At 52.3% G+C, this 27,651-nt stretch overlaps 1 protein-coding gene across 2 annotated transcripts in view; it reads left to right on the forward strand.

The window, feature by feature from the left end:
- Positions 1-27,651, forward strand: part of Tbc1d22a (TBC1 domain family, member 22A) — a 315,353-nt gene that overhangs the window by 174,875 nt on the left and 112,827 nt on the right. For both annotated transcript variants that reach the window (XM_005379521.2, XM_013511615.1), the window contains exon 10: positions 4,614-4,689. In XM_005379521.2, the coding sequence (XP_005379578.1) occupies positions 4,614-4,689 (76 nt within the window). The remainder of the gene's footprint in view (positions 1-4,613; positions 4,690-27,651) is intronic.

Raw genomic sequence — 27,651 nt, forward strand, 5'->3', positions numbered from 1 at the left:
GGCCTGGTAAGAGCTGAAGTAAACAGAAGCCTCGGGCCTTTGTTCACAAGAAGGGTTTTCTGAGTTGTGTCAGAGGCAGGTGTGGTCTCTGCACGGGGGGAAACCTCCCTACCAGAGTAAAGTTGGTGGAGAGGGTGCTGCAGGTCCAGCAGGCACGGGGGCGGGCCCTGCCAGCCGATCCCTGAGGGCGTTTGCTTCCGCTCTTCTCAAGATGCCGGCACACTGCTTCCTTCTGAGGAGCCGCACTGCGGCCGGGTGCTGCTGGGCGGGCAGGTGTAGCCACTGTCCTCTCTGGCTTCTGTGGAGCCCACTGCCTGTGCACGGCGGCTGCCCAGGGCCGCGGGCTTCTGCAGATTTCCTCCCTCCCCTGCACCGCAGCACTTTGGGAACTGCACCCTTTTCTAAAGACCCTAAACGAAAGTCTCCATTTGAAAGGGTATTCACACTTACTTTTAAGGAAGGGATAATGCTAGTATTTTACGACTAACGTGTCTGCAAGTGCACAGTGTCCTGCTCCCTGTGCCCGTCTTGCTGCCCATCTGCGTGCGCACAGCACTTGCTTTCCGAGCGCCGGCAGGTGGGGAGGGCCATGGTCTGCCCGGAGGTGACGGACAGGCTGTGGGCTCAGGGCTCCTGTCTCACCTCTGCCGCAGGGGAGTCCTGCACTCCCGCGCCAGCTCCCAGGATTGCCTCGGGGGATCACAGCTGCTAGCTGGGCCTTTCGCTGCCTGCGGCATCCACTGGACATAGCCACAGTGCGTCTGCTGTGGCCTCCGCCCTGGCCTCCGCCCTGGCGGGCCTGCCCTCAAGGTTCCCAGTGTCTCCTGGGTTGGCGTGGTCTGAAGTCTAGTCTTCCTACCCCAGCCACTGCCAGGAGCCCACCAGTGTTGGCAAGTGTTTTGAAAATGCAGATTTTTTTTTTATCCTCCTGCCTTTTTAAATAGACTTTTGGGTGTTGTTCTTTTGACATTGTTTGGATCTCTGAGAACCCATTGTCCCTCCCTGGCTTTTGAGCAAATTGAGAAATAAAACAAAAGAGTGGCAGATGGAGGCCAAAGAATAACTTCTATTTCTACTAAATGAGAGGCTTGAAATGCTATCAGAGTTTTGGAGCCAAATAAACCGGTTGACTGACTCCCAAGGTTGAGCAGGCTCCTCTACCCCATCCTGGCCAGTGCCGCACCAGACAGGCCACCCTGCTGCGTGGCAGAGCCTTCGGGCAGGGCCAGCTCCAAGCTGTGCAGGGAGGTAGGCGAGCGGAGCCCGCTGGCTGTCCATGCTCCGGGCTTGGGAGTCACCGTGCCTCTCGGGTACGTGTTTCTGAGGACACTGCACAGGCACCGCTGTGCTCCCTCTGCTTAGGTGAAGGCACGGGTCTGGGGAGAGGCCCGGCCCTCCCCCGAGGCCCTTCAGCCTGGTGTTTGCATAGCCGTCAGGTCCCTGGTCAGTGGAGGACACACACGGTGCTTCAGGTCAGCCTCCGGAGGCCCTGCTCCTGCGGGTGTTGTCCCGGGGCCCCAGGGAGTGAGGGCTGTGGGACTGTGCTCCCCTTGGCACTGAAATTGCAGAAAAGAACATTATTAGACTAATCTGCAAGATCTTTCTCTACCTGAGGCTGCAAACCACTCTCTAGTTTGTTTCTCATCCCTAACTCTGTCCAGCTGTACTGCTCAACCTGGCTTATCAGAAATTCCTGTCAGGCTGAGTGAAGTCTGCAAACACACGCCAGCGCAGAGTGCCCCAGATTTGAATCTAAGCCTCCTTCTGTCACAGTTGCCCGGGAGAAATGGAATCTTACAGGCTAACCTTTCCGAGTGCAGGTCCAAAGATGGTGACATTCAAGAGAGCTGAAGTCCGGAATCAAAATCTCTTATGCCTGCTGAGGTCCAGACCCATTATAGCTCACACTTTTCCCTTGACTACAGCTGCCGCCGTCTCAGCCAGCCGGCACTCGGGCCTCGCTGGGACAAGCGTGCGCCCTTCAGGGCTCAGGCGCCCAGAACGTTAGCTGCCAGGTCTCTGACAGCCCTCACTTCCGACAGTTCAACTTTTAGGAGGACCCAAAGCTTATCAGCGAACTCAGCAAAGCTGGAAGACAGCCGTGCCTGGGCCCCTGGCAGTCCTCCTGGTGAGAGCTGGTTCCCGGAGGCCGTCCCCCTGTCTTCAGGTTCTGGCATCAGTCTGAGTGAGGTCAGCAGACGCAGCTCTGCTTGGTTTCCTTTCCCTCGCGGAGGTGTCAGTTTGGAACCCAGAGCCTGTCATTTGAAATCCACCTGGGAGAGCTCTCAGCAGGAGGATGGGGACGACTCTGTTCATTTTTCATGTCTGGGGAAAACATTCACATGCCTTGCAGGCATTTTTAATGTTGTTCTGCAGTGGCTGCTTCTCCTGCCTTTGTTAGGAAGTGCGTGTGCGTGGAGTGTGTGTGTGTATGGTGTGTGCGCGCGTTACACGTTTGTGTATGAGAGAGTAAACGGCACTGACTGCGTCAGATGCAGCTGCTGTACTTACTTTCCACACTTGACTTGGGCCTTGGAAATCGCTACTGGCCTGAAGTTGTCTTCAACCCCATGTCTACCTCCCGGAGGGGTCCCCTCCCAGATCAGAGCTCGGGTGCTGGAGCACGCTTTCCTTATCCCGTGGGCTTCCTGAGGGCTGATCCCTCTGTCCAGGCTCCATCCCTCTTCCATAAAGCCGAGGCTGTGTTCCCCAGAACACGGGCTGTCTGTGTGGCGGGCAGCTCTAGAATCTCCTCCAGACTGCCTGTCTCCAAGAGTTTTCCAGTCCCGAGCCCGTGGATGAGGAGTCTCAGGTCTGGATTAGTCCCTCTGCTTCCGATCTGGGGTCTGACTGCCAGCGGAAGGTGGGCAGCTGCTCCTGGGTGCCCATGCAGCCCTGTCCCACAGTCCTGCGGAGCCAGCAGATAGCTGATGTCTGGGGTATGTAGGTGTCAGGGCTACCCTGTCTGCAAGGCCACAGAGACTGTGGTATATTGGAGCGCTTACCCTGCTGCGCCGGGCCTGCCTGGAAAGCTGCAGCTGCCTGTGCTCAGCAGCCCCCAGCAAGACCGTGCTGCCTGTGGCCTCAGTGAGCCCAGGGCCTGGCTTCCCTTGTGTGGCCTCCCGTAGTCACTAGCTGAGAACCAAGCTGCTGTGGTGCTGATCTGGCCAGGGGCTGTCTGCGCCCTCGGGCTTCAGCACTAAGCCTGGACTTCGCCAGAAATCTGGGTTCACCCCTGTCATTTTGCGGCTCCTGGGCCTCTTCTTTTTGTCTCCTAGTGGGGTGTAGGAGCTCCAGTAAAGTGTGTCCTCTCAACCTTCTGTATGAGTTTTTATTGCTGCCGTAAGAAATGACTGTAGACATGGTGGTTAAAGAACATGATCTATTGTTTCCGCTCTGGAGGTCAGGAATCTACAGCGGGTCTCTCGGGGCTGAGAGCAGGGTGCGGTCTGCAGGCTGTGTTCTTCCTGGGGGCTCAGAGGAGCTGTGCGTCCCTGCCTGCCTTCCCAGCTCTATGGGCGACTGCGCTCCCAGGCTCAGGCCCCTCAGAGTCCTTGCTGCCAACCTCCTGCCTCTGCTCCCAGTGTAAGGACCCTGTGGGTGCGTGCGGTGCACCCTGGGTAAGCAGGGTGAGACCCTCCCCTTGCAGCCTTTGATCCCCCTGCGCACAGTGATGGGTGGGCTCCGGGCTCCTTTGGAGTGGTGGTCATCACGGCTGACGAGCCCTCCTTGAGTCTGGTTGGACCCTGTTCTGGACCAGAGCCCCAAGCTTCTCCCAGGCCAGAGCTGCATCCGTGCATCCCCACTGTGGGCGGAGTTGGGGTCAGTGTTGCCTTCTGCCCTCTCTTGGTGCTCCTGAGTGCTGGGTGGGCGGTAATGGCAGTCCTTGTAGAGGTGCTGTTTCCTGAGTGTCGGTCTCTTGGATCCCCTTCCACGCAGCACCACTCAAGCTTCCTAGAAGCTTCAGAGCTGCCCTAGAAGTCAGGGCTGTTAATCTCATTTTTCAGATACGAGCTGGGAGCCCAGAGAGGTTATCTGACTTGCCAGGGTCACACAGCCTCTAGGTAACAGAACTGAGGTTCTGTCCTAGGTCCGTCTGACTTGAGCCCCGCCCCCCACTTTCCCGTCTCAGCCTTGAGAACTCACTTGTCTGAGAGTAGTCAGGTGCACCCTTGAGTGTTCCTCGTGTGGTGCTGTCAGCCCTGTGTGCGTGCTGCTGTCCCTGTGGCCTGCGAGGCGGTCCTTTCAGTGGACAGTTCTGCTCAGTGAGCTGGACAGGGTCTTGCCTGTTTGTTCAATTTAAATGTAAATATCTTACATTTACATATAGAAATGCACTCCTGAGTGCTCCCCTCAGTGTGTACCCGCACCAGCTGACACCAGAGCGTGGGCTTTCCTTCCTGAGCGCCACGGGGTCCGGCGGCACCAGGGTGGTGGTGTTCGGTGCTGCCCGGACCCCCTTCTTCCATTCTCAGAACACAAGCTTGTGGTTGGCCAATTCCTGTGATTGTGGAATGTACCGTTGTGAAGTTATTTCTCAGCCACCTTTTTCCTCTTGGGAAAACCCGCTTGACTTTGTATGCATATGATACACATTATTATTTTTTCCTTAGGACAACTACACCTTTGCCCAGCCTGGGATTCAAATGAAAGTGAAGATGCTGGAGGAACTGGTGAGCCGGATTGATGGTAAGTGGCTCTGGGGGTGGGGAGAGGGCTGACGGGGGCCAGGGAGGCACCCGGGCCTCGGAGGGCGCGGTCCCCACGCACTGTTGGCACCTGGGCCCGCTCACCCGTGTGTCCTCCAAGGCAGCTGCAGAGCGCGGATTGCTGCTCCCCACCCGCCCCGGCGTCATAATGGAGATGCAGGCAGAAGCTTGGCCGGAGGGGCACACACTCGTTCCCGACTGGGCAGGCAGCTCTTGCTCCTTGTTAAGCCCGGGCACCGTCGTCGTCTGGGTGGCAGCGTGGTTGTTTATGGCCGTCCTTTGGCACTGTCTTCGCTGTGTGCATCGCTTTGCCATCAAGGAGGTTAGAATAATTTCTCCATGGAATCCAATTAATTACCGAGTCTGGAAATAACATCTTTAATATTATAGAAAAATTATAGCGTGTGCTTGGGCAATTTTAGATTATGCTTTCATATTTAAGAGGGGGCTTTGAAATACTTTTTACCTTCGTCCTTAAAATAATTCCCCCTGTGAGGTGCTGACTGTCATCTTCCAATAGTGGAGTTTAATTAAGTGAAAGTTGAGAGATAATGCTTGCCCATTCCCGGCAGAGTCTCCTGATAGTTTGCTAAATTAATGAACAGAGTGTTAACGAAGAGATGCCAAGCAGAACCGGGCGTCTGTTTGTGACACCTGCCGGTCAGCGATGAGCTGCTGAGGAGAGACGCACTCTTTCAGAGTCCCGGGGCGCCGGCAAATCATTCACTGAATGCACAGAGAAATTGCACTTTGTTTAAAACTTGGACATGGCAGCCTGCCTTCTGAGGACACGCAGCCTCCGAGCCTGCCTGCGCCCCGCCTGGCCCGGTAGAGGACTGTCACTGGAGTCTGCACCGGAAGGCACTTGGTGTGGGGAGCCATGGAATGACATTATCAAATGGAGCCGTACAAATTATAGACTCCATTCTGTTCCTTGATTGAATCTGATTGCCAGCTCTGTGTCTAATGGTTATTACCCAATTTCCATATTATGAAGTCTTGCACAGTTCTCTCAATGATGCTTTACTTGATTCAGCATGATATTGAGCTGCTTCTCAGTCTATCTACTCACAATCCTGATTCTGTCGCCTCTCTCCGTGCACTTACCTCCACTCACTCTGCCCGCACACTGAGAGCGAGCTTGGCTACGCTTGGGTTTTTTCCCTGCGAGCGATTTCACAAGCCTTCCCCGGTCTCATTTAGGTCTTTGAAATATGATTTGCAGTAGATGTGAGCTGCTTGTTCTTTGCAGGCTCTTCTCTTCCTCTCGTGCCCCTGTGAAGGCGTATTTTATATTTTCCTGGCGGTCAGAAAGTTGTGGCTAGTGCTCATTTGCTCCATTGCTGCAGCTGGGGAAATGCTCGAATCAATTTTCTCTGGTGCTGGGGTTTGGAAGAAGCACCTCACAGATTCACCGGGTGATTAAGGGAGCGACAACAAGCACCAGAGGAACCCCGTCCGAGTCTGTGCTCTTCAGTGAAACATCTTTCATTTCCTGTGCTGCTCCTGTGGGGGCATTTTTATCCTGTGCCCTGTGCTAAAGGCTCAGCTCTTCAGAGCAGAGAAGATCCCTCGGAAGTGGGCTGCCCTGGGCGTCTTTGTTCCTGTGCTTCCTGTGAGTTTGGAGGGAATCTCTGTGATGGCATCAGTGTATGGACGCCTGGCCTCCAGACAGGAGCCACCGGTTCTCTGCAGAGCTCGGGACCTGGCTCCCTGCGCACCGCCCGAGGGAGCGGCACCGCACCACCTCCGCAGCACATCGGCACCTCTGGGAGAAAGACTTTGTGGGACTTTTTCAGGGACTGTAAAGATCTTATGAAGGCAGGATGTATTAGGGAAGGAGAAATTGCTTTTGCAAAAACCTGCTGCCTCATTTCTGCTTTTCCAGGGAAGGTTAGCGTTTATCTCTGACCTGCTCCGCCGTGGTGTGGGGAGAACCTTCATGGACTCGCTAGTGAAAGGCAAGAGCCTGTGGCAGAGCCGTTGGGATGGCAGAGAAGGAGCTAAGCTGCTGTGCAGAGTCGAGGTGAAGGACTCGAGTTGTAGTGGCACTGCTGTAGTGAGGTCGGAAGGGGATGGAGGCGGGCCCAGAGCAGCAGACATCGGGGGTCAGGGAGCGGAGATCAGAGGCAGAGGCATCACGGCCTCCTCTTCCTGTGGTCAGCAGTGGCCGAGGGTGTGCAGGCGGCACATTGAGCAGTTTCCCATTCTGAGCGGCGCCTCCCAGGACTCAGGCTCAGCGGAGATGTCTCGTGGACACACAGCTGTGGTGCCAGGTCTTGCCTGGAAACTCTGTGAAGTGGGGTGAGCACCAGCCCTTGGGACAGCGCTGCTGGCAGCAGTGACCCACCTCAGAGGGGGATCTGCTTGCTCGAAAGTTCAGGGACCCCCGAATCTTGAGGCAGAATCTGTAGACCTTCCCACAGAATGAGAGCTGGTGAATTGAGCCACTTGGAATTAAAGGAAGAGGTGACAGTAGGAGGCGTGGCTGCTGGATGATCCCACTCACTGGAGACAACTGGAAAAGCTGGGTGGTTTATTTTTTTATTATTTTATTATTTTTTTGTCTTTTTGAGACAGGGTCTCGTTATTCAGTTCAGGCTGGCCTTGAGCTCACTTTGTAGCCCAGGCTGGCCTTGAATCACAATGATCCTCCTGCCTCCACCTCCTGAGTGCTGGGATTACAGGCATGAGCCAGCACACCACACCTTTAAACTAGGTAGTTTAAAAGTGTGTAAGCCAGCGAACAAACAAAACAAAAAGACGAAGAAAAGAAATTTCTTAAAAGCACCGAACATTTATGAAGAAATCATGGACTTCCCGGACCAGAACGCCAGGGCCCAGCTGTCTAGCCACTGTTGCTCTATGATTATTTCTTGATCCAAAAGAAATCATCCCGAAATGAGGCATAGGCTTGGAGTGATGGGCTGAACCCAGACTCTCTCAGGATAGGGAACCCAAAACATGCCTGTCCACTGCCTCAGACCCTGAGAAATGCCATGTCCAGGCACACCATGGTCATGCAGCCCTCGTACCTCAAGTCATGGAAGACCAGTGTTGTTTGCACCTCAGTTAAGGAGATTATGTACTGGGGCTCCTCAAAAGGCTTGTGGGAAATAAAACCAAACCTTCATGGAGGGCGTCACACTGTTCCTACAAATACTGTCTTTGCAAGTGCAGTGACCTCATACACTCAAGGATGAACCTGCACTCAGGACTCTTCAAACCAGAGTAAACAGAGAGCAGAACCAGGTCTTCTAAACCTTGAGCCTTTGTAATCCTTAAGTGCATGTCATAAACTACTACCTAATTAAAAGTGAAAAAATAAATTTGACAGTGCCTGCAGTGAAAATACTGTACAGTCCTATATAAGAGACTTCAAAAATGACCATGTAGGACTTCTGGAATCGAAAATACAGTAAGCAAAAATAAAAGCTCAGTGGACAGGCTCAACAAATTAGATACAACTAAAGAGAAAATTAGTGAACTGGAAGATGGATTAGCAGGATAGTCCTAGAAAAAAATAAAGAATTAAGAATATGAAATACAGCAAGTGGGAGATATGAAGGGTGTGGTTAGAAAGCCTGACATATTTTTATTTGGGGTCACAGAAGGAGAGAGAGTCAGTAAGAACATGAAGAGATTCTGGCAGATGTTTCCAGAACTACACCAGCTTACAGATTTAAGCCACCAGTGAGTAACAGGAAACCGTGCACAGACACACCATAGTGAATTGAATTAAGCTAAATACCAAGATAAATTATGAAGCAACTTCTCAACGGAAGTACAACAGGATACCTTCAATATGCTGAAAAATAGCACTGTCACTGTGCAGTAAAGGTACACTTCAAGGTTGAATTTGAAATTCCAGGAGTCCATGTGAGTCTGGATGGTTTCAAACTGTCTCAGGAAACCATATAAATCAAGAAGGAGGCACATGAAACCACATATGGACTGGCTAACTCTGCAGTCCAGCCAGGGGACGGCAGTTGCTGCGAACCCTGGGCTTAGTAAGGGGCAGCCAGAACAGAGGCTCTGGGGAAGGCTGGTGCCAGAAGTCTGCGGGGGTAAATTGACAGGGCCAGATTAAAACTCTGGCAGAAAGACGAGGTCCTTGCCTGTTCCAGAGGGGGCTGATCAGGTCTGAGAGCTGGTTCCTGGGATTCAGAAAAGGATTTGGGATTTCCTGGATGAGGGGCAGCTGCGTCCTGGGCAGAAACCCATTCTGAGCAATCACAGGCCCTGTAGGAATGAATTCTCGCCACCATGTTCTGGGGAGGGCCTCAGTCCTGCCCCAAGGCACCCTGCTTAGGCCTGGCTTGGAGGAGAGCTTCTGGCGCAAACAGCTCACTGCTGTGGGCCAGGCAGCCTCCCGGCCGCTGGTGTGAGGTGGGAGGCCAGGGAGGAGGGGCTGCTGTGTGGCCTGGTGGGGAGGGCAGGGGTGTTTGTGGAGCAGGGAGAGGTGGGCAGTGGTCTGAGGAAGGGGGCTGTGTCTGTGACGTGTATGGTGCTGTTGATACCCAACCTGCTACTTTTCTCCTCTTCTATTTGGCTTCTGGATCCTCTGTCAAATGCAGTTCTCTTCCCTGTTGGGGAAACAGGAGAAACCCCTGTGGCGGGCAGTGCCTGGCGCTGTGCGGTGACGCAGTGGGTCACCGTTCCTGGTGGTGGTGCACAAAGTGGTTGTTTGCCAAATGCATTCCAGCACCACGAGGTTCTGTAAAGCCAGTTGACACCGGTCTGCGTGGCACTGACAGCTTCTGACTGCAGGTGTGGCTTGCAGACGTGTCATTCTGGTCGCTGGGGTGTTGCCGGTGGCACTGGGTGCTGTTGTGAAGACTCTGGACTCCAGCGGGCAGAACCGGGCGTGGAGAGGAGCAGGGCCTGTGGCTCCCGGCCCGCTGAGCGGGTGGTGCTGTGCTGGGGTTTGCGCAGGGCGCAGTGCCATTCCGGGCGGCACATGTGCTCCCGTTCTGTGCTGCGCAGTGCCTGTCATCGCAGTGCCATCGCGCTTGCTGCCTCACGTGCCTGCCTGGGCCTTCTGTCCTTCTCGTCTTTCTTCGCAGCAGCAGGTGCCCTCCACTAGTGGCCTTTGTGATCCCTGCCCGACTGCGCACCATTCCATCTTCTCCAAGGTGGCAGGTGCCGTTTGAATCCTGCCTCATACAGACCCATGACCTTGCACCAGCGCTGCGTGGATGTGCGTGTCGGCCAGTGTGCATGGCTGGCTATGAAGCCTGCACTGCGGCTGCCTCCAGGACAGGCCCAGTTAGGCTTGTGATAAATGGCCTATGAGTCCCGGCAGCTCAGAACAGCCTTTGTCCCTCACACCACGCGTCCCTCCAGGAGGGGCCGGGGCTATCCTGGGGTGGCCACACTCTGGTTTCAGGCGGGTGAGCAGCTGCTGTCAGGGGTCTTCTTAGCCCCTGCGTGTGGCAGAGGGCGGGTGGGCTTGGGAACCATGTGCGGGCACTGACGTCTGCAGCCCAGCGCCGTGCACAGGGCCGTCTCCCCCTCATCCGCCTGGAAACAGAGCAGCGTGTGCCGGGCCGGGAGCCTGTGTGGGTGGCCTGCGGAGGAGCACCGCCGTCCCCCGCGCTGAGGGACTTCTGGGCAGCGGAGTGAAGCTGGAGTCCATCCAAAATTTAATTCATTTTCACAGTCTTATGAAACATGTACACGGCAAAATCTAAGACCTTGACGTTTTTGTTCAGGGAGGATAATTATTCTAAAAAATTCCCCAAACAAGGCTCATGGCTAAATGGAATTAAATGACTAAAAATTAAATTTATTTTAAAGACTATTTTGTTTTATGTTAGAGTGGGGCATGTGTCAGACAGCTCTAGAGAAAGTATAATTAGGATGTCATCCACTCTGTACTATCCTGTCTGTTATTCAAGTGTTCAGAGCATTTGTAGGCACAAGGAAGCTATGTTCATTCTGAAGTTATCTATCTACAATATTTATATTAACGGCCAATCTGTTCCCTGCTTATTAAAAGATTTTGCTACATAAAATCAGCAATTCATACTGATTATTTAGTAATTTACTGCTGTGATGATAAATATACGTTAATACTCCGAGTGATAGAATTTTAGTGTATAAAGCACACACTGAGAATTTTACTCCATATCACCTCCGGGATGCTTGTGTATACTTGAAAGTGAAATTTCACATTTTTGCAGCAAGTCCTAATGATGTCCACATACATTGTTTTGTCATTATACCTGCACGTCTTGTCTTAGGTACTTTTCTCATGGCTGAGGTGAAATATCCGATACTCAGTTAAAGGAGGAGAGGTTTATTTCAGCGCATAGTTTGTAGAGATTGCAGTCCATAGTCAACTGGCTCCATGGCAGGGCAGCATGGCGGAGGGGCATCATGGAGGGGAAGCAGTCCATGGCAGGCAGGCAGGAGACAGCAAGCAGCAGCAGCAGCAGTCAACCAAGGCTGCCCTTATATTTCTTCCAGGCTACCTGCTCTTTATTTTTTTAATTTTTTAGTTTTTTGGTTTTTCTCTGGTACCAGGAACCGAACTCACGACCTTGCGCTTGCCAGGCAGGCGCTTTGCTGCTGAGCTAAATCCCCAGCCCCGCTACCTGCTCTTTAGGTGGTGCTGCCCACACCCAGGGTGGGGCACCCTTCATCCCATGGTCACACACCCTAGATCCAGCCACCTCTGAAAAGCTCCACCTATGACAGCATGAGGCTTTGAGGAGACATCTAGATCAAGCCATGACACATCTTATGTGAACCTGAGCTCATGTGGCCCTGACGGCCCCCTTGTTATAACCATGAGAGGAGAGTGGCTTTGCTCTGGCTCAAGGCCTTGGGCCACACCTGCCTTTAGGCCTCCTTGCTTCGTGCTCGGTGCCGTGTATCTGCATATGTAAAGATGATGGCTCAGTAAAGGAAGTGTTGCTACATCTTGTGGTCAGTGGAACCACGGAGAACTGATGTGCATAGTCCTTGTGTTTTAAGCCCTGAGTGACATTAGCTACTGTTATCATTAATTAGGGAGCTGCAGCAGGTGGCCCCTGTGGGGCTTTGTGGAGCACTCTCCTGGCCTGGCAGGACCCTGTCCCCTGGCTCCTGTGCAGCCTCCCCTCACCGCCCCGGCAATGCCAGTATTGGCCAAAGTCAGGGAGACTGAGGGTAGCAGTGACTACTGGCATCGCTAATCTTTGACACTGTCGTCCCTAAGGAGGGAAATGCGGGAGTTCATTACTGGAGAATAGCCCTGTCTGTCTGTGTTAAACATCTTTATCTGCATGTACATTTTTCCTTTCTTGGGTCTTTTATTCAGGTTAAATGTGATTGAAATGAAATTTCTCTAGGAACTGTCCTGACTATGTAGTAAGGCTCCTTCTGCCCAGGTACAGGCTTGACCAGTGTTGCCGCTATTTCTGAGTGGGCGCTGCTGGTCACTGTGGGGAAGGCAAGTCCCACTCAGGTGTGTGCGGTCTGCCCTGGGTACCCAGGCGGACACTCTTGGAAGGTGTTGTGGTTTCCTGTTTGCCCCGAGAATACTCACCAGCGGCACTTGCAGCTGCAGCATTTACCTCGAGACTTGCAGATTATGGTCTTGAACTTCCCCCCAAAGTTTGCCTGAAGTATCTCGCTTTATTATTTTCACATTACTCTAGTGTATCTGTGGACTTTGCAAACAATAGACAGCATTCTGTTTGTAGTATTCTGCTTTTAGTGGTGGTATTTTCCATTTACAAAATACAGTAATTCTCCATTGATGAAAGTTAAATGAATACACAGCGAGCTGCACTTTTCTTTTCCTGAACAGCAAACAGGTTAAATTGATTTAATGCCCTTTCAGCTGAAAATCTAAATGGATGTTTTGTTGCATCTTTTTGAGGAGGAATGCACTGTGTAGTTCAAAAAACTCATAGAGTCAGTTTAGTGGAAAACGGTTTATGAGGAATATGTTCCTGGGCTCCGTGTACTTAAAATACATACCATGTACAGAGAGCCTCCAACCTGACTGAACCTGGCCTGCCCCTGCAGCTGCTGGGGTGATAATCACAACAGCTCCCGTTAAGTGCTGCTCTTGGATCTGCTCTGCATCTTGTTGGCTTTTCACCAACACATCCCACTTTAGGAGTCCTGTTCCAGCTAGAAATGGCATGTGGAACACACTGGTAATCTCAGCTGCTTGGGAGGCTGAGGCAGGAGGATCACTAAATCTGAGGCTAGCCTGGGTCTGCTAAGGCTAGACCACGTTCAAAATTGTAAAAAGCTGTGGCGGCATTGCTCAGTGGAGGATGTAGCTCAGTGTTCCCTGTGTTCATAGCTGGTACTGAAGAATTAAAAACAGGAACGGTCCTGCCCGGTGTGGTCTCACTCCCTTGTAGGTTATGTCCTGTGCTCCTGTCATGGGCTGGCACTGAACACAGGCCCTCCCCAACCCTTCGCCCCCTTGGAAGGCCCACGCCCCAAGTTCTGTGACAGACCAGTCTGTAGCTGCGATGGGGTCATGTCCACCATTAAGACCCCCCTCTCCACCCTGTGCTTCCTGTCGGGACTCTTGACCAGCCCCTTGTGCATTTGCCCCCACCTTGTGACCCCGAGAAGTGGGAGGGGTCAAAAAGCCCAAAATGGCCTCCAGAAATGCAAGCCTGAATTTCCTCCTCGAGTACCCAGCTCCTCTGAGTGAAGTGCCTGATGAGGTGGAGAGAGTGCTTGAGCTGGGCCGATGGCAGCAGCTGTGGCTTCAGTGTAGCTTAGGGAGGAAGTCCCTGTGCTCGCAAAGGGATCTCGGGTGCGCGCCATTTCCTGTTTGCTGTCCTAGTCCCTAGGGTTTTGCTGCCACGTAGGCTCCTCTCTAGACTCAGTTTCCAAGACTCTGGAATCCTCTGCAAGTGCCCTTCAGCTCACCGGCTGTGTGCACTGGTTGCACGCTTTGTGCCACAGCTGCATCGCCTCTGAATGTGGGAAACTCTTGCATGGGTAGCAGTGACAGCAGTACCTGGCTAGGGCAGCGCTTGTCTTGCCCTCTATCTCTCATGTACACCTGAGAATTGTCTGCTCTCAGAGTCAGTGTCCCCTGCCACCTGCCCCTTTACCTGTGGGCCACTTGAGTTTACTGGTGTCTGCCCCAGAACCGCCATCATGCTGGGCATAGAGACATGGTGTCCTGCTTGTGGGAGTTTTGGTCTACCGGAAGTCTTCGGGCACTTCCATCACCAGAGCTGTAGGACAGTCAGAGGGACCTTGGAGTCAGGCTACAAGCCCTCCTCCATCTCCAGAACCAGAGTGTGCCTTGGGCCAGGGGTCTAAGGCCATGACCTTATCGCTGGGGCAACCCCCTAATTCTTCGTATTTCTTTCCTGGCTTAAGCTTGTTTTGAGAGTGTTTCTTTGGAACAAGTGGAGAGGGATTTATTTTCTTAAAATCAAGAAGCAGCTTTCACCTCACTTTTGGCCTGGGATATCCCGAGATGCTCTTGGGGTGCCCGTGCTTCAGACAGGCTCAGACTTAAACCCTCTGCAGTATAGAAGGATTGCTTCCTTTCCGACTTCGTGCTGAGGGGGAGTTGGTCTGTGACGGTGGAGGAGAGGACGTCCTGTCCTCCTGTAGAAGGCAGAACGCCAACAGTTGCTTCCGGGGTTCTTCCAGCCTGTGCTCAGCGCAGTCATAAAAGACTTGCTGTTCAGAGCGGGGTCTGAGACCATCTGCCCGCCCCATCCCCAGTCCCAGCTCCAGCGCCACTCTGAGGGCCCTAGAAGCCATGGTGCTCTGTGTATGAGTTGCTGGGGACCAGCAGGCCATGTCTCCCTGTTTTGCTCTTTCTGCCCCCATGCAGAGCATGGAGCCAGGCGGGAAGCACTCTCCTTGGGGATGCCAGCCACTGTCTCTGCTCTGTGTCTGTGACTTTGCTCACTGCCTTCCCAGAACCGCTGCACAGTGCAGAGAACAGGACTAAGGGGAGCATGATGAGCGTCTCTGTCCAGCTGCTGAAGTGTGTGGCATGGTTGCCATTGGGAGGTGGTGATGGCCGCCTGGCCAGTTCGGAACCACCTGTCCAGGAGGCCTTGTGGGTAGTGAGGTGCTGTCCCCCTTGATGCCCATGGTTTTGAGACCTGCATGCCAGATTGATGTTGGAGTTTACTGCCACACAGAGACCGGTTAATGAAGTTGTAAGTAGAGTTTCCCAAATAAAGTGGTTTCCTTGACCTTAGAAGGAAAACTGCCTTGGTTTTGAATGTAGGTCATCAGAGCTGGTTTTGAAATGATTCCCAGTCATTTCTGTTGTCATGTGCTGCTGGGGAAAGCATGTTTTATCTTCCCCACCAGGAAGAAATGGTGTCTTTCTCAAACCTGGGACAGAAGGCAGCACTTCCGTGCTGGGGCTCCCCGAGATGAAGATGCTTGTTACTGTGTAGGTCGTTTCCCTCCCACATCTGCACTTCAGTAAATGGCACTGGCCCCGTGCACTGGAGGCCACGTCTTTGCATCTCTGTCCCTGGCTGAGAGGGGACTTATAGGGGCCCCTGGGTCCTCCATGGCCTGGCCTGTGGATCCCTGGTGGGCTCACCCCTCGGGACAGGACTTTCACGTACTTCTCACCCAGGCCTTACTGCAGGGTCCCTGTCACTGGGGTTCAGTTCTCCTGCTCCTGAGCCCCTCTGGGAGCTGTGCCGGGCTGTGGGAGGGCTTTGCCCAGGGTCACAGACACGGTGAAGGTGTGGAGGCCTGGCACAGTGGGGTGGCCTTGGCGATGGTACTGACCCCACCCTGGACCTGACCTTGCCCAGGCCTGGCCTGAGCCCCTTGAAGTCTGTGAAGAGAAAGACCCAGAGTCACCACAAAACAGGTCCTGGTGCCCACCCAGAGCTGGAGGACACCCTGCTGTGAAAAATGAAGTGCTCCTTGGGTATAGCTTGGGTACAACTTGCCACAGCTGAGTCTATTGAGGGAAGAGTGGATAAGAGCCCTGGCCTTGGAGCCCTGGCCTTGGAGCCCTGTGAAGCCTCAGCCCAACTCTGCCTGTTGGCCTGGGCCACAGTTGCAACTTCGGTAGTCACTGAACACTTCTCCACCCGCTTGTCCCTGGACTGCCCGTCTCGGGAGCTGACATCCCCGCCAGGCACAGGATGCAGGCTGCACCCTCTCCTGGTGGGCCCAGGTGTCTGGAACCCGACCCGCGGTGATTTCTTCGGTCTTGTGTCTGGGCCTGGGCTGCACAGACTCCTGAGCTGGGACCCAATGCTGTCAGCCATCTGAGGTGTCTGTAAGCTGTCCTGGTCCAGAGGACGAGGCCCTGCCCTGGACAGAGGACCCAGTGGTCTCTGCTGGACAGATAGGGAATCCGCTTTGTGTGCTTAGTGTGTGTCACGTCCTGCCCCTGACCAGATGAGGGGCCTGGGGACAGGCTGCTCCACAGCGCCGCACGTGTTCCTCTTCACTTGTGCTGCAGCCGGCCAGGGGCCTGAGCTGACAGTCCCTCCCTCTGGCCTGGGGAGGCTGCAGCTGCCCGGGTCACCTGCACGCAAGGTGAGGGTGGCATCACAGGTCCTCACCAGGGCTCCCACGTGGCCCTGTGTGTGTGAGGGTGTGTGGGACTGGAGGGGACCTCCCCCCCGCCCCCGCGTTTCTCTTGTTGCTCTGCTAGGGAGCTTCTCCCTGACCCTCCTTGGAGCTCACGGCAGCAGTGAGCAGAGCTGCCTCTTTCTGAGCTGCTTGGGGTTAGTGGGAAGTGGGCCCTGGCTTCCCACATGTGCCCACAGCTTCGGAAAGAATAAGCCCGCCCAAGTTCTCCTGTTGCACCTCGTGTGTGCCTGAATGTGTCCAGAGTGGCTCAGCAGTGAGAACAGACGGGACGCACCATTCTCGGGCCGAGGTGAGAGCATGGAGCCGCATCATGGAGTCGTGTGCTGTGTACTCCCAGAGATATGCAGTTGACCTGGGGCTGGGGTGCAAGTGTCAGCTGTGAGTCAGCTGACTGAGAGCCTGAATTTGGGGGCCACATGAGTGGTGGCTCCCAGGGTCCCGCTGCTGCAAACCATGCGGGAAGGCGGGCTGCTTCTGTAACTTGCACAAAGCATTCTGAGAACAGCTAATGCTTTTAGCTCCTTGCTTAAGTGTTGAATTGTAGAGGTGCAATGATCCTTTGGCCCACCTCCTGTACCCTGGGATGCTTCCCTTCTCATTTCGAGAGAACCCGCAGTTCCGCTCAAGTCTATGATTCCCTGCTCTTGCCATTTCCCACTGCCCTCCCGTGGAGACAGAGAGCTCTAGGAGGACTTGTGTCTTGCCTGGCGACCACACATAGGTCACTCTCTGAATATTTACCATGTGGTATCGACATGGGCTGCTTTGCCATTGTCTGCCTGCTTATCATGGAAGCTGAAGTGCACTGGCTCTGGCCACCTGCCACACTGGGGTGGCCTCTGCCAGGGAAGAAATGGGGAGCCTGCCGTATGCTGAGATTCTCAGCCATATACTGTCGGTATAGTCTGACATTCTATCCTTATCCGTGTGAAAGTACTTATTTCAATGACAGGGCTGTGGTCATAAGAGAATGCCCTTCTTTGGGCAGACACAGAGAACTATTCTCTCTATGAGTACAATTCACAGTCTCCCTTCACGGAGTGGTGACCCTACTTCCCCAGGGCCTGCATGGGGCCCTGCATGGAAGCAGGCCCAGACTTTGGGCTGCACTATGGTCCCAGGAGTGGTGACCTGGTCTTCCCTGTGCTTCTTGATGTCACCGTGTTGCAAGCATTGCTTCATGTGAGTTTGTCTGGTGTTTCCAGGTGAAGAGGTGCAGTACACACAGTGCGGTAGGGCTGGAGTGCTTCTTGGGAGGCCTGTGTGCCAACTTGCCAGGTCCTGGTCCTTTGGTGCAGTGGTTAGGCTAACTGTCTTCTTCATTGTCTTGGGAGCCACTGAAGGGATTAGCAAGCACACTTCTTGGTTTACCTGGGTCATGAGGCGTAACCTTGGGGGTCTAAATCTGGTCTTGTCTTCTGTGATGTTGCTCCTCTGCCCTGCTTTCTGGCCACCACGGACGGAGCAGCTTTGCTTCTTCATGCCTTTCTGACATGGTACTCCCGCCTTGGAGCCGGCTGACCATGGACTGAGTCCTCCAAAACCGTGAGCCAAGTTAAGGTTCTTTACGTTGTGGGTGTTGAGTATTTTCTTCCAGCAGTGGGAAAGCTGACTGATACACTTGGGAAGGTGGGCTCCCCAGCCTCTCCTTGGAAAGCTGTGTCAGTGAGAGTCTTGTGGCAGGCCCCTGAAACCCAGTGTCCTGTCCCTCCTGGGACTTCCACACACTCGGTCGCACTAGCATGGCTCTGTCTGGATAGAATAAAGAGGCAGAGCCCGCTGCTGTTGGCCTGGTGACAGGAACCCTGGGAAATGAGAGCTTCCTAATGATCTGGGGCTGGATTTTTGGTGCTAGGAATACAAAGAAATTCTTGCTGTCAGAATGGGGTAAGGGAGTCTCTCAGGTCTTTGACTATAATGATGAATAAAACTGCCTTTGAAACTACTTTCTTTGATAAAGTGGGCCCCTTTTAAAAATCCAATCTACTTTTCATAGACAAAAGTGAGGCAGCGGAGGGACCCACTGTGTGCAACCTCCAAGCTTGGCAGCCTGGGCTGCCTGTGAATTCAGGATGGAGACAGGAAGTCGCCTTCCCGAGAAGCTCTGGCGTGGGGGCTTTCCAGGGTTCCTGTCATCCACCTGCCACTCCCTGGAGATGGCTCAGGCATCTGGTGGGCACTATGGCTGTGCTGGGCATGGTGTCTGGGGACTGGGCATTGGCTGCTGTAACTGGTGCTCCCTGAGGGTCTGACTCATGACTTCCAGTGTCACTGCAGAATCTGAATGTTGTGGTTTGTGTTCTTGCTGCCCTGGAAAGGCCCCTGTAGGGGCAGAGAGCTCCCCTTAGCCTCCGGGGGCACCCATGTGTCCCTGTTTGTCCTCCTGGGTGCTGTGGGGCTGAGCTGGGTGCAGCCCTAGCCCAGTAACATCTCCATCCAGGGTCTCTGGTTGGTTCTTCTGGTGACATTGTTTTGTGCTGGGAGAGTCCATGTCTGCCCATCTTCACCTCTACAGAATGGCATTGGCTTGAGCACTGTTAACTCAGGCTTCCTCCTCTCCTCTTTCCTTTTGGCCTTGCCTCTGTTGCCTTGTCCGTCCCTCTCCTTTGCCTTGGGCCTGCGGCATCATTTAGGTGGCTAGTCGTGAAGACGTGTCTGAGTGCCGCGTGAGGCCCAGGGATGCGAGCTTGGGCTGGAAGCAGGCCCCGGTGAGGAGAGTGTGTAGGGAGACGGCATGTGGGGCAGTGGGGTGCAGTTCTGCCCCATTCTGCATTCAGCAGTATCCTTTGGTGACAATAAGTCCCTGTGTGGTCATGGTAGGAGTATTTATTGCGTAGAAATCTGCAGATGCTGCAAGCGGGGACTCTTCCCCAGGGAGCCTGTGGTCGGTTGCATACTTGCCAGTGCTCTGCTGGTGCGGGGAGAGATGTACGGTGTCCAGTGGCAACAGATGTCACTAGACTTGAGTCGGGGACATGTGGAATGGCTTGCTCTGCAGGGGACACATTTTGAGACCACAGTGGGTGCGTGAAACTGGACAGTACTAGGTCTTTTGTACACTGTGACTGTTCTTCACCTACAGTGAGATTTATAAGTGAGGCACAGTAAGGGATTAAGAACAATAAATAATAAAATACAAGTTTTAACCACACACTGTGGTGCATGTTCTGTGAATATTTTCTCTCTTCTGACTGTCTGACCTTTTTCCTCCCTCCCTCCCCCCTTTCTCTCTCTCTCTCTCTCTCTCTCTCTCTCTCTCTCTGGAAAGAGTAGCATATACAGTGTGGACCCACTGGGCAAAGTAAGCAAGATAGATTGAGATTTCACTGTGCTACTCAGACCAGAAATAGAAAACTTACGAATTGCCTGTTTCTGGGATTTTCCATTAATGCTTTCAGACTGGCTAACTGAAACCTTGGTAAGAAACCAAAGAGTAGGTGGGGGAGGCTACTGTCCTTTGCTTATTACTGACTCTCAAGGCACTTTCATCCTTCCATGGGGCCTGCAGATTCCCACCTGGTAGGGTGTGAAGTCTGAGCAAGCTGCCTGCCTGTGACCTATTGTTTCTTTGTCCTTGATGAGAAGATCAGCAGAATAAACAGTCCCAGGTGCAGATACGGCTCAGTTTTATTATCCTGATTACACAATAGTGTCTGCACAGACAGGGTGAAATGCCTCCTTTCCCTCAAAGCAAATCAACCCTTCAACTGGATTCCTGTCTTCAAGGATGGCTTGTGATGAGGGAAATGAGGACTGGCAGGACTGGCTTTGGAAGACGCTTTCTGCACGAGTGTGCCCTGCAGGGTCCCTTGTGCTGATGAGGCTGAACACTCACCTGGTGCGGAGGAACTGTTGAAAGGATTAGAAGTACAATCCTGGGCCTTCATGGGAGAATTGAGTCTGTTCCCAAAAGGCAGACAGGGAAGTTTGTGAGTCAGGGGCATCAGGCCTGGGCAGCGGGGGGCATGGCAAATATCACTCTGCCCCAGGGTTTAAAGCAAGACCCCACACAGTTAAACTGTGCCCAGTAAAAACTGCAAAAATGTTTATAGAAACACAGAAACGTTAAGTACCTACCAAGGAAAACTTTCCCATGTTTAACTCCCACAGGCATTGGCAGGCATGCAGAGAGGCAGGAAAATATAATGAGGAGAAATATCACCCAGACTGACCAGGAAATGGCATGGAGCTGAGGCTTGTTAGAGAATGACTTTATAGTAGTTATAGCAACTGGATTCTCTATGTTTAAGTAGCTATGGAAACAGTAAACATATTAAATAGAGACATGGAAGATGTGAGAATGATCCAAATTGGGGTTATGGAGATGAAAACAACTGTGAAATGAAATGAAAAAATACCTGTACAGGGCTACCAGCAGATCAGACTGTGGAGAAGAAAAGATTCATGAATCTGTAGGCATCACAGCAGAAAGCGCTCAAGAGTCAGTGCTCTACACACTTGAGTTAGAGGTGGATCTTGTCAGAGTGGTTTTTGAAAAACAGGACCAAAGTGTGTGGTTCATGCAAGAAATCCACTTTATGTATGAAAACACAAATGAACCAGAAGTAAAATGATGGGAAAAGATATTCAGCACTAGCAGCAATCTAAAGAAAGCTAGAATTACAATATTAGTGTCAAAGTCGAGGTCAGGAGACAGAATAGAGCATATAAAAAAGGTTATTTCATGTGATAAAGGGATGAACTAATCAAATGAAAACAGCACTCCTAAATGTTAATGCGTAGAATAATAGAGCTTCAAAATACACAGCAAAATCTGAAAACTGCAGCAAAAACAGGCCAGATAGACAGTTACAACTGGAAATATCAAACCCTTTGCAGTAAGTGTACAAGTGAACAAGTATATGGAAAACCAGTAAAGGTATGGAAAGCTTGTATGATCAAACTTGCCTTAGTGTACTTTGATAGAAAACTCTAAGAAAACATACTCTTTTAATTACATGTGGGACACTGACCAAGGTAGACCATTTTGAGGGCCGTAGAAAAGTATCAATAAATCCTAAAGGAGTCAAGCAATGTCCTCTGAGCACAGTGAGGTTAAATGAGGGAAATCCCAATATTTCTGTCCTGAGGGACACACTTTTAACTAGCTCTGATCACAGAAGAAAGCCAAGTGGAAGTTAGAAACTATTCTGAGGTGAATGAAAAAAAAAAGCAACATTTCAGAATTTTGGGAATGCAAATTAAGCTATACTTGGAAATGCGTAGCACTTACTACCTAAACCTGAAAAAAACCTAGTTGTCAAACTGGTGACCTCAACTTTTGCCATAAGAAACAGAAACTTGTCTTTAAAAAAATCAATAAAACAGATAAATCTATAGTCTGACTCATCATGAAGAAAAGGGGAAAGGACACCAGTTGCCAATATCCCAACACTGTGGGAGGCTGAGGCAGGAGGATCACATGTTTGAACCTGCCTGGGCAACTTAGCAAAATCCCATCTCAAAATAAAAGGGTTGGGCATGTAGTGCAGTGTGAAGGGCCTGGGCTCATCCCCAGTATTGTGCAAGGAAGGAAGGGAGGGAGGAAGGGAGGCAGCGAGGAGGGAAGGAGGGAGAGAAAGGAAGGGATCTGAGAGAGCCATATTGTAAGACAGAGGCTAAAAGGGGACTTTTATCTCAACATTGACAACTTTATCAAGTGGGGGTATTTCTCAAAAGACACGAACCACTACCACTACCCTAAGAAGAGATAGATAATTTGTCTATTCTCATACTTACGAAAAAATCATGAATTCTTTGTTTAAAATCTTCCTGCCCCCCCCCCCAATACCTGTAGGCACAGGTGGCTTCACTGTTAAATGAAGCTAGCTTTGTTAACTGTAAAGAAAAACCTACTAATTCTACATGAACTCTTAAAATAATAAATGGGAAGATACTGCCCAATTCATTCCACAAAGCCGGCATTTTCCCGTTACCCAACTCAGGAACACTGAAAGAGGGAGAACTACAGACAAGTACCCTCCATGAGCAGGGATGTCAAGATCCAGAGCAGAAGTTCTAGCAAATCAAATCCAACAGTTTTAAGAAGGATCATACATCATTGTGACATGTGGTTTATCCCAGAATGTAAGGTTGATTTAACTGTTGGAAAGTAATCAATGTAGTTCCTTATATTAACACAGTAAAGAAGAACAAACCCATAACATCATCTTAGTCTGTGCAGAAAAGCATTTGACAAAAAGTTCTCAGTAAACTGGGATAGGAAGGAACTTCCTAAATTTGATAGAGGGCATCTACAAAATTCTGTAGCTAAAACTATACAAAATGCCTTAAATCTGAGTGTTTCCCCCGTCAGATCAGGAACATAGTAAAATGTCCTGCTCACGACTCCGTTCAGATGCACTGGAGAGCCCGGTAAAAACAAACCAGTGAAAGCACCCATACATGCAGAAGGGCCTGCGTGCTGGCAGGGAAGAGGTAAAACTGTCTCCATTTGCGGGTAGTGCCAGCCATCTGTTTTGAAAATAGGAAGGAATATACACAAAAGGTAACTGGAACTAACAAGAGTTTATCAAGGTTTCAGGATACAAGGTCGCTATACGAAAACAGATTGTCTCTGTGTACTAGCAAGGAGCAGTATTTTGAGATGAAATGAGCAATATCATACTTAGTAGCATAAAAATGTCAGGTAGTTAGGGAAAACACGACAAACGGCGTGATAGACCTGCACTCTGCAAGCCACAAAACGCCGCGGAGAGAAATCAGAGGCGACCCACTCGCGTCCACAGATGAGAAAATGCAAGATTGTTCACTATCATTTCGCTCAAATCGATCACACATTCAAGCCAATCCCAATTAAGAGCCCAGCACGCTTTTCTGTGGAAGTCGATAAGCTGCTTTTAAAGTTTATCTGCAGAGCTAAAGCCCCTAGAACAACTGAACAATTGTGACAAGCTCAGCAGCGTTTGAGAGCGCCTCCACCTGAGGGGGCGGATTAGGAAGCTTCCGAGCCAAGGTCATGTGTGAGTGGCCCTGACACAGAGACATCAGAGGGAGAGAAGAACTCAGAAACAGCGACAGTTGGGTTCCAAGAAGTACCAAAGAAAGTCAGCGGCAAAAGCATATATTACATATATTTTAGACAAGTGATGAGGTTACAGTTGCATATTGGTACGCAAAGAGAGGAATTTGGCTTCACCAGGTTAAATGATTACCACACAGTGAATCAAAGACTAATGTTCTAGTGAGTTAAACATCTAAAGTTACAACATTTCTACACGAAAAACCTAAAAAAATCTCTGTGAGCTTGAGTTAGGTGCTGAATATTTTTTACAGTAACACTAAAACCATGGAACCCTAAAGAAAAATTTGATGAATAAAAAATTAAAATTAAAATCTGCTCTTCAGATGCTACCATCTCTTAATCATCATCAGAGTTTTGTTGTCTTCGGGGTTGGGTGGAACGGAGCTGAAAAAGCCGCCCTGCAGGTCCCCCAGCTCAGCTGTGGTCCACGCCACCTCTTCCTGGCCGTGCTGCCCTGCAGTGTCCGTGGCCAGGGGCGTCCTCGTCACCTTGGAAGCAGCCCTGCAGTCTGCGTCCTCTCCGGCAGCATCAGATCGACTGTGGCTTTTTCACAGGGAAACAGCCTGCCTTGTAGGGGCCTGTCGAGAAGCTCGGGAGCACGTCTGTGAAATGAGAATGATTTAATACCTCACTGCTTCAATTCCGTGTATCTCTTGAAGAACTTATAGTTTAGATTATGTTACTGTCAAAAAAATGTAACTTAATACCCCTCTAGAGATGAAAAGATTGTGTGCTGTGGTGTCAGATAAACAGTGTTTCTTACAACCTGCCAGGAGCATAATTTTTTCTGAGCTCATGTTTATTGAGGTTCCCAGAGTTAGTGGCGGTGTCCCTGTCCCCCCATGCAGGAGTGAACGTGGTGCAGCCTCTTCTGGGGTGGCCCTGGGCACTGTACTCCTGCCTGCCCCAGCAGCGGCTGTGCTCTGGGTTCTGCCTTCGCGGCCGCCCTATGTGGAGCGTTTACGCAGACAGCAAGCTCGTGGCCTGGCCTGAAGTCGCCGCGGAGAAGCCTTTCTGGAGGAGCACGTTTGCCCTTTGCCCTGGTGTCTGTCGGGATCCTGACCCCAGGCCTTGGAGTGGTGGCGAGGGTATTGTGTGTGTGCCCAGCCTTGCGTCCGCAGCGCGACCCTGCTGCCTCCTACCTTGAGTTGAAGTCAGACCCCCGAGACCGCCCGCACCCTGGACGCCAGCCCTGCATGGAGCGCCGGGCCCCGTGGCCTGGCTGGGGCTCAGTGCTATCCATGATCCCTGGGGCTGGAGAATTCACTGAAATGGCTCGCAGAACCCAGGAAGAACCGCACTCATGGTTACAGTTTTATCATAAGGGGCACAGGTACACCCTAGGGGCGCCGTGGGGCTCTTCTCTGTTCCCAGGGGTCTGGCCGTGCTTGGCTTTCCTGGGGTCCTGGGAGTTACTGCCCAGAGCGGCTCATGCCCGTAACGGGGACACCGCGAGCACTCAGTCTCCCTGCCCAGAAGAGACAAAGGCCATCAAACTGCTACCAGGAGCTGCTCTGAATGAGTGGGCAGTAGCCCTGGCCTCATGGCCAGCGTCCTGCCTTCAGTGTGAGAGGTCACACAGGCTCCTCTAAGAAGTAGATGTGCTGGGTCTCAGGTTCCCTGCTGGGCTGGGGACTGGATGAGATGTCTGGGTGGGGGATGGGCGCCTCTCTGGCTGCTCCAGCCTGTGGTTGTAGCTGGGATTCTGGGATCTTGGCCCAGGGGTGGAGGCTGGGGGTTGAGATTTCTCTCTGCATCATCAGCACATTCCTGAAGTGCTGTTAAAATTTTCTAAATAAATCTCACTTTCTATTGATTTCCATTACAATTTCCAAGGAGAAAAATATTTTTTTTCTGAAGAGGTGGTGTGATGGTTACTGACCTGCAGCGGCGTCTGTGGGAGGAGAGGCTTCCTGTCGGAGCGCGTTATGTATGGTAATTCGGTCAGCAGCTTGGCGATGTACTGCTCTGGGGCATGGCGTGGCATCCGGTCTCCTGTGCCAGATCACCTTCTGGGTGCTGCAGCCTTCCTGTCACCTGGGGCCTTGCGGACACCACGCACAGCCCCTGAGCTCGCCCCCACTTGGCTGGTGTGGCCTGGGCCTGTAGGTGCTCTGCCAGCTCGGCCGGCGGTCCTGCCATCCCTGTGGAGTCCTCTGTGGATTGGCTGAATCCTGAAGGACCCCTCAGTGGCACCAGGTCCCCAGGCCTGCTCAGTTAGCGTACTGGGGTGGCAGAAGAGAGGCTCGCCTGGCCATTTGGCAGGACGTGGATTTCCAAAGTGGGCTCCAGGGCCGTTCCTGGTCCTGGGTCCAGCACCAAGCCAGGATGGGGAGGGGTCCCCTGGAGAGTGCACTCAGCTCGGCCTGCAGGGCCCTGGTGAAACAGCCATCTTTGTACAAACTGATCCTGTCTGCTGAAGGCAGAGAAGGAGAACGCGCATAGAAGAAAGGTAGTTCGGGACATGTCATGGGAGTATAAGAAGAAAACCCCCAGTGGGTAGTTGGTGGTACCAGGAGGGGTCCCCAAAGTGGAGGTGACGCATGGGCTCTTTTTCCAGAGTCTTTAGTGGATAAACAGGGTGCGGGAATTTGCTCTGTTGTCCAGTGGTCACCTGTCACAGGTGGCTTTGTGGGTTTAAAATGACTAATTGGGACCCAGGCTCTAAAGTATTTACTCAGCATGTGGGGTTTAAAGGAACCCAGTTTAAAGGAAAACCAGATACTCTGCATTTTTAAGTTCCTCAAAAGACCCTCAGCCCTGGGTACAGGGAGGGCTTGTGTTCCATTCTGCTGAGGAACTGCTGAGTTGGAGTCCTACTGCCTCTTCTTACTGGAACTCCTATGGGGGGCCGACCACCCCGTCTTAGGTCCTGGCCCTGTCTAGGGGCCCATTCATAATCTGAATCGCTGAACTGCCTTACACTAGAACGGCTGAGCCTGGCTCTGTCTGGAACCTGACTCCCCAGCTGTGTACAGCTGGCACACAGCAAATCCAACAGTGAGGGGCTCAGGCTGCCCAGACCCCTGTGTTTACATCAGTTGGCTCTTGCTTTGTTGACTTTCATGTTCCTACCCGTAAGAGCACTGCAGTCTTGCCCCACATCGAGGTCTGCATGCCCAGCCTGGCACAGGTGTGGTGCATTCACATTGCCCTGGCTGGGTGCCAGGCTCCTCAAGGGTCTGTGCCAGGTGTCCTGGCCCGAGTGCTTGCATCTGGCTCTTGGCGTATAAGCCTGGGTAGTGTCTGGCGGGGCAGCAGGTTCGTACCATGTGAATGAATACAGGGTTTCCCTTTTCAGCATAAATAGTGGGCCCCATGTTTACATACGTTGCCCTCACTTTTAATCCAGGAGAGAAGTTTCTGTGGGCTGCTGTCTGCCATGGAAAGTGCTCAGCTAGTGCTGAGGGAGCCTCTCCTGCTTCAGCAGGGGAGCCGGCCTGCCCTGGTGACCTGCCCCAGTGTCCCTGGCCACTGCATAGGATGCTGGGAAGGAAGCCTGTTCAGCCTGAAAGATGACAATAATTACGTCTGTCTGCTCACTCATTACGCGCACACCCTTATTTCTAGTGAAATGGAAATTTCAGTTTCAGAATTATTGCTAACCAAATTACCTTTATCAGTGAAAGAGCATCTGCTCACAATTACTTATAAAATAGAAAAAAATGAATCTTTGCAGCATGTACGTCCGCGGCTCTGATGTATATAAATTGGAAGTCATGCCTAGAGTTTAGCAGCCCATTTTTCACCATGTTCAGAACAGGAGGCAGCCCTGCCAGAAATTCATTATGCACATTAGAGGGTGTCTGGAGAGCTGGTGGCGGGTCCACTTTATCACTCTTCATTACTTGCTTCCAGAGAGGCCTGGGACCAGTGAAAAACGGGCCACTTCCCGGGGAGCAAGGGCGCGTTCCGGTCAGTTCCAGGACAGACGTTGTTGGCCCGAGTCCAGCCCGCCTAGCCTGGCCGGGGGTTGGGCCGCCCAGCAGAGTGCCTGCTACAGGTGCTCGCCAAGGCCCAGGAGATCTCAGGCCTGTGGCTTCGTCATCACCCGGTGGGCGTGGACTTCGCCCTTAGCTCCTTTCAGGAGCTCAGGGCCCCAGGTTGGGCAGAAGAGAGGGCCGTGCACTCAGGATGCTAGTCCCGGCTGCCTGGTGACAGAGACAGGTCGAGGCCGGTGGCTGCTTGTCCTTTCTGCCTGTCCTCCAGGTTTCCGAGCGCCTGCCTACCCTGGGGTGGCCTGGCCTGTGGAGGGCCCTGGCGGGTCCCTGGCCCCGCTGTGAGGACAGATGAGCGGCCCTGGGGCGGCCTGGCCTGTGGAGGGCCCTGGCG

Source organism: Chinchilla lanigera, unplaced genomic scaffold (assembly GCF_000276665.1).
Source record: "Chinchilla lanigera isolate Chin_1 unplaced genomic scaffold, ChiLan1.0 scaffold00012, whole genome shotgun sequence".
Classification (NCBI taxonomy): domain Eukaryota; kingdom Metazoa; phylum Chordata; class Mammalia; order Rodentia; family Chinchillidae; genus Chinchilla; species Chinchilla lanigera.